Here is a 13,139-nt window from a genome sequence, read left to right on the forward strand (position 1 = left end):
CCATGGCTGCAACCACCACCAGGTTACACTACACACACACACAACAAAACCAAAACCAAAAGGCATAGATGCTGGCAATAATAATAATCAACTCTCGCAGATGAGATCGATGCCGATCGACCATAATGATGCCATTATACCAAAACCCCAGGCGATGAAACGCATATCGCATATGGGCTTACCTCGTAATGCAAGTCACCTGGCCCAGGGGCCTGTCTGCTGTGCTCCTCCATCCATCATCACCTACATCTCCTCGCCCCCCCAAGCAAACAGTTTATCGATCGATCTCGCTTTGTACTAAGAAGATCGCTTGCTTCCGGCTTTTCTTTCCTCGCGTCATTTTCTCATCCTCGCGTCATTTTCTCATCTTTATCTCACGTTGGGCCCCATGCATGCGCCATGCCCATCTTCCAGCTTTATGGAACCCTATAAGCAGAAGCAGCTTTGTCTTCTCCCCCGCACCGCCACTTCCGTCTCCAACAAAGCACGCTCCGTATCAGATCCGCCGATCCGTCTCTTTTAGCCAGAGCCAGCAGGGAGCCGGAGCTTCCAGCCCCAGCTGTGCCCCTCTCTCTGGATTCTGCAAGGATCGTCAGCAGGGCTCTCCGTCTCGGTAGATGCGCAATGCGAGCGGCGGCTTCTGGTGCTCCACCGTGGCGGTGCTGCAGCAAGTGCTTGCCCCGCAGGCTGCTCCTCATGGCCTCGCCGGCCTGCAGCTGATGCAGCGGCTTGGTGGTGGTGCCGCTGCTTCGCCCGGCGGCGCGATGCCGCCGCCTCTCCTCTTCCGCGCCCTCGCGTCGCTCAACCTTCTCCTGCTCTTCGGCTACCTCCTGCTCGTCCTCCTCGCCAAGCTCTTCGCGCGCCTGCAGCTCAGGGCCACCGCCGAGGACCGCGCCTGCCGCAGGTAACTGCCCAGCTCCACGTCCACCATTATTCCAGAGAGGTCTTCGACGAATGCATCGCGCGCTGACATTTTTGTTTCTTCGTATGGCCGCGTGCGTTGCAGCGGTTGGTACCATGGCTGCGACGACCACCGCGCGGATGCCGTCGTCGCGGAGGACGCCGCCGCTGCCGCCGCCGCGGATGTCGTCGAAGGGCAGCGAGCGGCGGACACGCTGTTCTGGTTCGACGAGGCCGTGTTCGAGGACACCGCCCTGCTGCTTGGCGACGAAGGAAAGGATCACCTGTACGCGACGGCCGCTGCACGTTGCTTGCAGCAGGCGGAGGAGAGCACCTTTCCCGTGGAGGAATCCGCCGCCCCCCGCATCTCGCCGGGGAACCAGGACCACCGTGTCGGTGCTGAGGCGGCCGAGCCGAAGAAGCAGGTGCAGGAGGAGGAGGCCAAGGGTGTCGCCGTCGATGTCCCGGCGGTCGTCCCGGAACAGAGGAACGATGTCCCGCCGGTCACGTCACCGGAGAAGAATGTTTCCATTCAAGGTAAAAAAAAAAATCTCCTAGATGCTCGATCCTTATCTGCTTCTTATTCTGATCTTTATTCGTTTCAGCTTGGTCACATCTGATCTGACACTCTGTTCGGCACTAACGGTAACTAATTAACTGGTTGCAGGGAAGAAGGAAAGCAGCAGCAGAGGAGAAGACGCTCGCCGCGACACCGGCGACGACGACGGCCGTGGCGAGCGTGCCAATGAGGAGGACCACGCGGCGAAGAGCGTTTCTGGAGGCCTGCACGACGTGAAGCTGTTCGTGAACAGCCGCGCGGTGGCCGACACCAGGAAGGTCCTGCTGGATGGCGTGGCGGCCGGCGGCGGCGGAGGAGGGGGAGCGGCGCAGCTGCAGGACGACAAGGCGGACAGGAACGCGGACAGCAGCCGGTTCGGCGCGTCGACGCTGGCGAGCGAGTCGACGTCCAAGAGCTCGGTGGAGTGGCAGAGCTCGACGGTGACCAAGGACTCGGAGACGGAGTACCCCTTCTCGTCGTCGTCCCGCCGGAGCTCGGCGCGGTGGGAGTCGTACACGCTCTTCCGCAAGTACGACGAGGACATGGTCTACTTCCACCGGGTCGGCGCCCAGAAGCTCACCGAAACAGGTAGAGAAACTGTTTATTTATTTTTTTTCTAGAAAAATCAGCAAACTGACTTGCTTTGTTCTTAGATCATAGTAGTACTTATAAACATTCTCATCAGGGGTATCATTACCACTCATTGCCTTGGACTAAGTTTCTTGGCAAAAAGCTTAGATGACGCGCAATTCCTGCAATCTGCAACGCTTTCGTCGACATGTGGGATCAATCAAGAACATTGTTTACACATTTCTTATCATCTGTGCTTGGCATTTGTGGTGCAGAGTCGTTCAGGTCCATCAAGTACCAGCCCCGGTCGATGTCGGAGCGCATCGTGCAGAAGCTGACGCCCAAGCCGAGCGCCCCGATCGGGCTGCGGGACCCGTACCCGGACCTGGAGCGCGCGTACGTGGCGCAGGTGTGCCTGACGTGGGAGGCCCTCAACTGGAGCTACACCAGCTTCCGGCGGCACAACGGCGGCGACGGCAACATCGCGGCGCGGTGCTGCCCGGCGCGCGTGGCGCAGGAGTTCCAGCAGTTCCAGGTCCTGCTCCACCGCTTCATCGAGAACGAGCCCTACGAGTACGGCCGCCGCCCGGAGGTGTACGCCCGGACGAAGAACTCCACGCCCAAGCTGCTCCTGGTGCCCGAGTTCAGAGGTTAACTGCTGGTGGCTGTCTCCTGAATTTCTGATCGATCGACCGTTTGGGAATGGTTGCTGACTGACGGTGGCCGATCGATGTGCTGCAGACGAGGAGGACGAGAAGGACGACCTGATATCGGCGGTGCAGTTCCTGCTCATCCTGGAGGAGTCGATCAGGACGTTCATGACGTTCCTCCGCGCCGACAAGAGGAGCCACTACGAGATGTTCAGAGAGATGGTGAAGAGGCGGTCGAGCGGCGTGGTCCAGTGTAGGACCGGAAAATGCGACCAGAGGGGGGGTGAATGGGAGCAACTCAAAATAATTTCGCACGGAAGCAAACAGATCAAACTCCCAAATTTCAAGAACTTTAGCAAATTAGATCCAAACGCGAGGAAACTCGAAACATAGGTTCACAAGATCACTAGAAATCTATTCTCAAAATATTATGCAAGGAAATTAAGTATAAAATGCGGATCAAGAAAACTTAGATTGAAACCGACGATAAACCTGACGAAGAACAAATAAGCACGATGCAATGAAACGAAGAACAATACTTAATGATAAAGTATTAAACCAAGTACTTGTTCTTACAAAATTGCATCTAGCCTCCGCCCGATCGTCCTCCCTCTCTTGATTAGAGAGATCAACAAAAATCCCTCACTAGGAATTAAACCCTAGACTAAACTGGAGAGAGGAGTGCACGCAAGAAGAGCTTCAGGGAGGCGGCTACTGTTCACGGCGGCTACTGTTCACGGCGGCTACTGTAGCAGCGCCCCCCAAAACCCTAAAAACGCATACCCCTCAATCCTAGGTGCCGCATATTTATAACCCATAGGGTGGCACTACCTAAATTACAAATTTGCCATTACGTAAATCAAATTAACGTAATCGGCGCGTATCACGCAATATCATCCTCCACGGCAAACAATCTCGATGTCCGCGATCCTTCCATCTAGCACCATGGCGTCCCGTGATCTCGCCGCACGATGATCCGGAATCTTCTCGCGATCGACAATTGTCCCCGTCTTCAGCCACGTCCGCCGCAACGAACGTCCGGGATCTTGGTTTTGTGGCTTAACCAAGAAACCGTCCACCAACGTTCTCTCGCTGTGTCGTCAGGTACAGTAGACATACACCGCACGATCTCAAATCCCTCGAACGCAAGTCTTGATCCACCCTTCACCGCTCTCAGTCCATCGGCGTGGCATCATATCTTCATTCTTCACACGTCGCCGCATGTTCAGTCTCCACCTATCACCTGCATCGACACCAACCAAGAGAAACGTCACACGCACACTGTGTTGTTCAATCACTCATCACAAGGTCCTAGCCCCACGGGCATCTCAATCTCCCCCTTGATGAGTGCATTGACAACACCACACCACACAAATTTATTCAAACAAAAATAGAGTAAAAGAAGAAAGAAAAGAAAACAATCTAACAAACTTGATCCCCAAAGACATGGGCTAGCAACAAAAGCTAGGCTCGACACAATCAAGACAAATACAAGAGTAACTGAAAAGCTCCAAAGCTGACAAACTCCCCCTGTCAAAATGCTCAAACTCAACCTCCCCCTGAGACTCAGCAATGAATTTGTGTCACTCATTCTCCCCCTTGTTGACAAAGCACTCCATCAAGTAAAAGATACATGAGGGGACGGCACAGATAGAAGCTTCAGAGACATATATCAAATACTTATACCAGCGAACCAGCAAAACCAGCTGTTCAGAAAAGCAGCAACACAATGCAATGACCATAGAAATTTAAATTAGAACCTTTTGAAAACCAATTAGTCAGACCATGCAAACAAATTCAAAGCCAGTATCAAGCTGAAGACAAGACATATAGCAAGCTCACACGACGGGTAACAAAGCTTCCAATCAAAGTTCACTGCAAATGCTTGAATCAGGTCTATGCCATGAAAGACAAACCCGTGGCACACACAACACCTGCGACTGGGGCAAGCTGTGAGTAACCAACTTAGGCTGCCATGCCTAAAGCACAAGTCTGTATATACAAACCCAAATCTCAGCATCATATATATTGTTCCCAATGTTATATGCTGAATACTGAACCCATTTTTCTTTTGTTGTCCCTGCTGATCTGGGATCTTTTGACAGCCCCTGGACTATAGAGTGCCCGGTTCATGTGTGTCTTTGCGACACAAAGAACATTTGTTCTTTCATAGGCCCAAAAGAAGCTACATTCACAGTGACGAACCGGTCTTTGACCCATTGAAAGGAGCCAAAACCGAACCGTGAGCAAGATATATGTCGAGTATTCAACCAGATACTAGAACAAGAACATGTAAACAAGCCTGATAAAATCATGAAGTATCTGTGTGCTGTTTTCAAAACAAAATATGGTCACCCAAAGCATCACAACCTCTCCAAAGGCATTTATCACAAATTCGCTGAAACAAGTATAAGGCATATGTAACCGAAGCGACAAAAACATTAATACTAGAAAGGATAACACACACCAAACTCACCACGCAAACGTGCAAACGTGGCTTGATCGAGTGGTTTAGTTAAAATATCAGCCAACTGCTGACTAGTATCAACATGCTTAAGCTCAATATCACCCTTTTCAACATGATCTCTTAGAAAATGATAACGAACATCAATATGTTTCGTTTTAGAATGCAGCACAGGATTCTTAGCAACACTGATGGCACTGGTGCTATCACACAAGAGAGGAACATGAGAAAACGACAAACCAAAATCGCGAAGGGTTGCTATCATCCATAAAAGCTGAGAACAACAACTAGCAGCAGCAACATACTCGGCCTCTGTAGTAGATTGAGCAATATTGGATTGTTTTCTAGAGGACCAAGAAACAAGAGAAGAACCCAAAAACTGGCAAGTACCTGATGTAGATTTTCTATCCAAACGACACCCAGCAAAATCAGCATCCGAATAACCACACAAACTGAGCGTCGAAGAAGCAGAGTACCAAAGGCCAAATTCAGGAGTGAAACGAAGGTACCTCATTATGCGCTTCACCGCCTGACGGTGAGAGGTCCTGGGAGATGCCTGAAAACGAGCGCACAGACACACAGCAAAGTGTATATCCGGTCTCGTCGCAGTCAAGTACAAAAGTGACCCAATCATGCTTCTATATTCCTTCTGATCCACGGATTCTCCATCTTCATCAGCATCCAAAGCTGCGCTAGTCGGAATGGGCGTTGAAATTGGCTTAGCATCAGCCATGTCGAACTTCTTCAGGACATCCATTGTATATTTTCCCTGATGCACAAATGTCCCTTCCTGTGTTTGTTTAATTTGCAATCCTAGGAAAAAGGTCAACTCACCCATCATAGACATCTCAAACTCCTTACTCATCGATTCTGCAAACTTTGCAACAAGAAAATGAGACGAACCACCAAAAATGATATCATCCACGTATATCTGAACTATTAGAGAATCATTGCCTTGTCTGAGGAGAAATAAAGTTTTATCAACAGAACCCATTTTGAACCCATTTTCAAGTAGAAAAGTTTTCAGTCTAGCATACCAAGCACGAGGTGCTTGCTTCAACCCATATAAAGCCTTTTGTAACTTGAAAACATGATTAGGAAATTTAGGATGTTCAAAACCAGGGGGTTGTTTAACATAAACTTCCTCTTCTATATACCCATTCAAAAAGGCACTCTTCACGTCCATTTGATAAAGCTTAAAACCACGTGAGGCAGCAAAAGCAAGCAAAATGCGAATAGCTTCTAAACGAGCAACAGGAGCAAAAGTTTCACCATAATCAATACCCTCCTTTTGACAGAAACCCTGAGCCACCAATCTGGCTTTGTTTCTGACAACAAGACCATCTTCCCCTTGTTTGTTCTTAAAAACCCATTTAGTACCAATTGGTTTGCAAGAAAAAGGTGGATCAACCAAAACCCAAACCTGATTTCGTTCAAAATTTTCTAACTCCTCATGCATGGCATTGACCCAATTAGAATCAGACAGCGCATGTCCAACATCACGGGGTTCAAAAGAGGCAACAAATGCAGAATGCGCAAGGACACATTGATTTCTAGATTTATACCTTGTCGTGCGCTCATTCAAGTTACCTATCATTTGTTGAGGTGGATGGCGACGCTGAATATGTCGAGGTGCTGTTCTAACAGAAGTTGCCTCCCCCTCAATTGTAGCTGGTTCATGATCAACAATAGGTATAGCTGCAGGATCTGCTGTGGATGTGAAAAGCTCTGAAGGCCCATCGTCTATCGTGCTGCTAGGCGTCTGAATGGGAGTTGCCTCGAGCACAGCTGGATCCTCTGTTGCATCATCATCATCGTCAAGTCCATCAACCTCATCTTCAAAAATGTTTTGTCCAATCTCATCATCACCTGCACACTCAAAAGCAGAAGAGAAACAAGGCATCGTCTCGTCGAAGGTGACCTCACATGTCTCCTCGATGCGATTAGTATCAAGATTAAGAACCCGGTAAGCTCGCCCTTGCAAAGCATACCCCAAGAACAACCCATCAGAAGAACGTGATTCAAATTTGTCCAAATTTCCTTTTTTCAGAATAAAGCATTTACAACCAAATACGCGAAAATGAGAAACTTTTGGACAACGACCATATCTCAACTCATAAGATGTTTTCCCCAGAAAAGCTCTCAGAAAAATACGATTAGCAACATAGCAAGCGGTATTGATCGCCTCAGCCCAAAAACGTCTAGGGGTTTTATGTTCATCAAGCATTGTCCTAGCCATCTCAACAAGCGTTCGATTTTTCCTTTCAACAACACCATTCTGAGGGGGGACATACGGTGAGGAAAACTGATGATCAAGACCCTGTTCTGAACAAAAAGATTTCATTCGAGCATTCTTGAATTCTGTGCCATTATCACTGCGAATTGCTCTAACGACATTATTGGATAACTCATTTTTCAGCTTTAGAACAAGATCATGAATAAATTGAAAAGCCTCATCCTTGGATTCCAAAAAGAACACCCATGAATAACGAGAAAAATCATCCACAATGACGAGCACATACCACTTCCCACCAGCAGAACGAACACGGGCTGGACCTACAGTGTCCATATGTAACAACTCACCCGGTCGTTCTGTCATCACCTGAGTCACAGGTGCATGAGAAGCCGCAATCATTTTGCCATGTTTGCAAGGAGCACAAACCAAATCTTTCTCAAACTTGAGTTTCGGTAAACCATCTATCAAACCCATCGAACTCAAACGGCATAGTAAATCAAAGCTCAAGTGACCCAAACGACGATGCCACTTCCAAATGGGGAGAGAACCATGAGCAACCAAACAACGAGCTTGTCCAAAAGATTTAGAGAAATCAACCATGAAAATTCGTCCAAAGGGGGAGATTTGACAAACAAGGTTACCGATAGAATCTAGAACTCGCGAATTGCCTTTCTTAAAACGCACTTCAAAACCATCATCAAGAAGTTGTGAGACAGAAAGCAAGTTATAATGTAAGTTCCGTACCTTCGCGACGTCCTTTAGCATGAATTTATTGGTTACCTTGATACAGCCATGTGCCATCACTTTTCCTTTACTATTGTCCCCGAATGTAATGTATTCTTTACCGCTCGCGGGGGTGAGGCTGGAGAACCATCTATCATCTCCGGTCATGTGACACGAACAACCAGAGTCCATTATCCATATGTTCTCCTCGCCTCCATCCTGCAATCAATAGCGAACACGAGAGTGAGCTAATGACTCAACACTGGGGTTAGGATAATGCAATGAAAACCAGTGCTGGGCCATTTGCTCAAAAGAAGCATTAGCAAAATCAAATCTCTCGAAAGAACGACGATGCCCACGAGGGGGAAAACGTGGCATGTCATTCCTATATGACGCAGGGGCACTATTACGTGAGCGAAAACCAGAAAAGCGAACAACTGGCGCTCGTCTAGAGTCACTACGATCATAGGCACCATGTGCAGGGTACCGATCACGTCGTTCAGCACGCTTCCTACGGAAGCAAAACTCCGCCAAATGACCATCACGATCACAAAAATCGCAATGGTAAATATTTTGAGTAGGAGCAACGACAACCTTAGCCTTAGAAGTGGAACCAGAAAAATCAGGCTTAAGGTTATCCAAATGTTCACAAGTTGGTGGCCATGTGTTATTCAGGCTTTTAAAGTGTTTGGGTTTAACCCTCCAAACCTGCTTTTTAGGAACAGACTTGGGAGGTTCTACCACAAAACCTTCAGGTGAGACCGGTGGACTCTTCTCACTGGGAGTAGGCCCATTGTTCTCACCATCTGCATTCTTTTTACCAAAAGTACGCTTCAAATCATAACCAACACCAAAATGTTCACCCCTTTTAATTTGTGCAATAGTCATACCAATCTGGGGCTCACGCACAGAACACCAACCAAGGATTGTTCTCAAATGAGTGTTTTCTTCTTCTAAAGCAGCATTGTCCTTCTTTAAGATGGAAATTTCAGCAACAAAAGTAGGACAAGTCAAACACTCAGGTAAAACAGGACAAGTGTGTTTCTCCAACTGAACAATATGGCATTTAGCAACATTCAACTCAGTTTGCAAAATTGGACAAGTAGCACAAGCACCAAGTAAAACAGAACGAGAGCGAAGTTTTTCCAATTCAATCTTAGCACAATCAAATTTATCAACTAAAACAGCATGCTTAGATTGCAATTCAGAAATAGAAACCATATGAATAGAACATTCCTCACATTCTACAGCAGCAGGTGTAGCATCTTTTAGTGTTTTTAATTCAGCAGATATTCTATCATGATCAGCCTTAAGTCTTGCTAGAATTTTATTTTGTTTATCAACAAGTTTAGTCAACTCTTCAATTTCTTCTTCAGCAGAATTTTGTACCTCATTATCAGAAGAGTCGTTGCTGCAGTCATATGCATCACCCTCATTTAAAGCCATAGTGCACATGCCTCCCTTGATGTCAGCAAGAAAACAGAGTCCTCCATCATTGGTCTTTTTGGGCTTCTCATCTTCGGACTCTGAATCACTAGAGTTGTAGGAGGCATCTGAATCAAAGCTACCCAGCGAAGAGAAGAGAACATGTGCAGCCTTCTTGATTTGCTTGTCAGTAAACTTCTGTTGTCCCTTCTTTCTCCCACGCCTATCACTCTTGTTCTTCCTATCCCTTGATTGTTCCTGGCGCCTGTAGCTGTTGCCATGCTCCGGTGCCTTCACCTTGCTTGGACAATCAGCAATGAAGTGTCCACGCTCACCACAGTTGAAGCATCCTTCTGAACGCCTTCTATTTCGCCTGTTTTCATATACCCGCTTGAACTTGTTGGTGAGCAAAACAAGCTGATCATCATCAAATACCTCCAACTCATCATCTGCAATATGACACAAGGAGGACAAAGCAAAACTAGGAGTAGATGAAAGATTAGCATTAGTGTTAGTACTCCCAGAAACCAAAGCCATTGGAATATTTGAAGAAGAACCAGCTGTGGGATTGTTAAGCTTTTTTCGAAATTGGATGTCGATCTCTTTGGATTTAAGCTTACTGAAAAGCTCATCAGTTGTAAGAGTCTCATAATTAGTAGACTCAACAATCGCTTCCACTTTTGTACCCCAAACATCCAAGTCGAGTGCATGCAACAATTTGAGAGCCCTTGCATGATCATCATACGGCATAACCGTTATGTTGGCTTTCATTTTGTTGACAAGACTCAAAAATCGAGCGAAAAGATTTTCGATAGACTCACCAGGCGATTGCATAAAATTATCATATTCGCGCCTGTAAGTTTCAAATAACCGGATCTTCACTGCGTTGGTGCCCTCATGAAAATTTTGTAGAGTAGACCAAATCTCATGAGCAACTTGTTTGTCAGAAACACGATCAAATTCAGATTTGATCAAAGCAGCAAAGAGAAAATCTACAGCTTTGTTATTGTTTTCATATTTTGTAGCGTGAGCTGCATTTGAGGGATCAGCTGGAATCACATAAGTCGTATCAATTGTAATATTCCAAATCGCAATCCCTTTCCCCTTGAGAAAGGCACTCATGCGAGCCTTCCAGTACGGGTAATCGGTTCCATCAAAAGCAGGTGGATGTGAAGACGAAGTCATGATCGCCACAAGTGGATTTCACAACAGATTAGGTATGAGAAAACCTTAACCGGCTCTGATACCAATTGTAGGACCGGAAAATGCGACCAGAGGGGGGGTGAATGGGAGCAACTCAAAATAATTTCGCACGGAAGCAAACAGATCAAACTCCCAAATTTCAAGAACTTTAGCAAATTAGATCCAAACGCGAGGAAACTCGAAACATAGGTTCACAAGATCACTAGAAATCTATTCTCAAAATATTATGCAAGGAAATTAAGTATAAAATGCGGATCAAGAAAACTTAGATTGAAACCGACGATAAACCTGACGAAGAACAAATAAGCACGATGCAATGAAACGAAGAACAATACTTAATGATAAAGTATTAAACCAAGTACTTGTTCTTACAAAATTGCATCTAGCCTCCGCCCGATCGTCCTCCCTCTCTTGATTAGAGAGATCAACAAAAATCCCTCACTAGGAATTAAACCCTAGACTAAACTGGAGAGAGGAGTGCACGCAAGAAGAGCTTCAGGGAGGCGGCTACTGTTCACGGCGGCTACTGTTCACGGCGGCTACTGTAGCAGCGCCCCCCAAAACCCTAAAAACGCATACCCCTCAATCCTAGGTGCCGCATATTTATAACCCATAGGGTGGCACTACCTAAATTACAAATTTGCCATTACGTAAATCAAATTAACGTAATCGGCGCGTATCACGCAATATCATCCTCCACGGCAAACAATCTCGATGTCCGCGATCCTTCCATCTAGCACCATGGCGTCCCGTGATCTCGCCGCACGATGATCCGGAATCTTCTCGCGATCGACAATTGTCCCCGTCTTCAGCCACGTCCGCCGCAACGAACGTCCGGGATCTTGGTTTTGTGGCTTAACCAAGAAACCGTCCACCAACGTTCTCTCGCTGTGTCGTCAGGTACAGTAGACATACACCGCACGATCTCAAATCCCTCGAACGCAAGTCTTGATCCACCCTTCACCGCTCTCAGTCCATCGGCGTGGCATCATATCTTCATTCTTCACACGTCGCCGCATGTTCAGTCTCCACCTATCACCTGCATCGACACCAACCAAGAGAAACGTCACACGCACACTGTGTTGTTCAATCACTCATCACAAGGTCCTAGCCCCACGGGCATCTCATCCAGACTCTGGTCATCACCCTCAAGAAAACCAACAAGAGAGTGAGTCGTCGTCTGCACACATTTTAGCAGTAACCACTGGCCAAAACCAATCCATGTTTAGGGCAAACTTTGATCAGAATTTGTCGTTCCTGTCTGCACACATGAATTGATGCACCGGTTGTTGATTCTTCAGAAGAAGAGCCGGCTCAAGGACCTGACGCGGCCGCGGCGGTGCCTGAAGCGGACGAGGCTGCGGGAGGAGGAGGAGCTGTCGATCCTGCTGGGCCTGATCGACCTCAAGGTGGTGGCGCGCGTGCTGCGCATGCCGGAGGTCACCGACCAGCAGCTGCACTGGTGCGAGGAGAAGATGAACAGGGTGCGCGTCGATCTGGAGGGCCGGATGCAGCGAGACCCGTCACCTCTCTTCTACCCTGCACACTGACAGGGGCACGCTGGCTGCTGCTGCTGGGCAAATCTTCTAGCTCCTCTTTTCCTTTTCGTTTCTGCATCTTCTTTTCTTGATGGTATGTAGCGGTCGAGCAAAGATAAAGTTGCATTGCGTAGACATGAGAATGTGCAAGGCACTACTTAGCCTCATCTGCTAGCTAGTAGCACTGTAAAAAGAGGTCAGAGATGATGTTACTGTAAAGGCGCTTATATGCAAGTAGATAATAAATATATAAATAAGATCACCCATGAACCTAGCTTAGAACTTTAGAGAGGTGTGGATCGAGTTACCGTGACGGGTCATGGCGTCTACTAGTATTCATATGCGTCTGCGACACGCCGCCCGTGCATGGCATGGAAAGCAAAAGGGCTGAGGTGGTGAGGATGGAGACAAGCACGGCTTTGCTTGACGCCGTCGTGCTTTCGATTTCGCTTTGCTTTTTTTTCTTTTCACCCATGTGTTTCTGCTTTACGGGGCCTTGGATCGATCGGATCACGCACTGGCACCGGATCGGTGATGTATGAAGAGCAACAAAAACAAGTGACAAATGCCAGGATAGCTTGGGTTTTGCCTCAACGTTTCTGGATAACTGCACCATCCGTCGTCGCCCTCCTTTTGCTGCACAGATGCTCTTGTGGATCCAATGTCATCCCGGAAAAGCGCTCTTGCAAACTTATCTTCCTCGGCATTTTGTTTGCATATGTAAAGGGAGGATGCACCCATTCACAGGTCAAACATACCAAAAACACAAGCAACTTGCAACTTATCATCACTAGGGGCTTCAATGTCTACTCAATCTTTGGGCTAAAGAATATTTGTTTGAGCTAGATTCGGAAATGCATGCTTGTCAGCG

General features: G+C 47.5%; 1 protein-coding gene across 1 annotated transcript; it reads left to right on the forward strand.

Annotated features, from left to right (window-relative positions):
- The first annotated feature begins 404 nt into the window (after positions 1–404).
- Positions 405–12,538, forward strand: LOC120673809. The gene is made up of 7 exons (XM_039954819.1): positions 405–904; positions 1,007–1,437; positions 1,568–2,047; positions 2,305–2,679; positions 2,771–2,926; positions 11,858–11,898; positions 12,032–12,538. Exons 1-7 carry the CDS (start codon positions 618–620, stop codon positions 12,278–12,280), a joined length of 2,019 nt encoding a protein of 672 aa, XP_039810753.1. The 5' UTR covers positions 405–617; the 3' UTR covers positions 12,281–12,538.
- Positions 12,539–13,139: the final 601 nt, after the last annotated feature.

Source organism: Panicum virgatum, chromosome 5N, assembly GCF_016808335.1.
Source record: "Panicum virgatum strain AP13 chromosome 5N, P.virgatum_v5, whole genome shotgun sequence".
Classification (NCBI taxonomy): domain Eukaryota; kingdom Viridiplantae; phylum Streptophyta; class Magnoliopsida; order Poales; family Poaceae; genus Panicum; species Panicum virgatum.

What these genes read in the sequence shown, in the direction of transcription:
- LOC120673809 (XM_039954819.1), top strand. Translation starts at nt 618, where the DNA reads ATGCGCAATGCGAGCGGCGGCTTCTGGTGCTCCACCGTGGCGGTGCTG. An exon ending in GAAGAATGTTTCCATTCAAG is followed by an intron (nt 1,438 to 1,567) that starts GTAAAAAAAAAA and finishes AACTGGTTGCAG; the next exon opens with GGAAGAAGGAAAGCAGCAGC. An exon ending in TCAAGAAAACCAACAAGAGA is followed by an intron (nt 11,899 to 12,031) that starts GTGAGTCGTCGT and finishes TTGATTCTTCAG; the next exon opens with AAGAAGAGCCGGCTCAAGGA.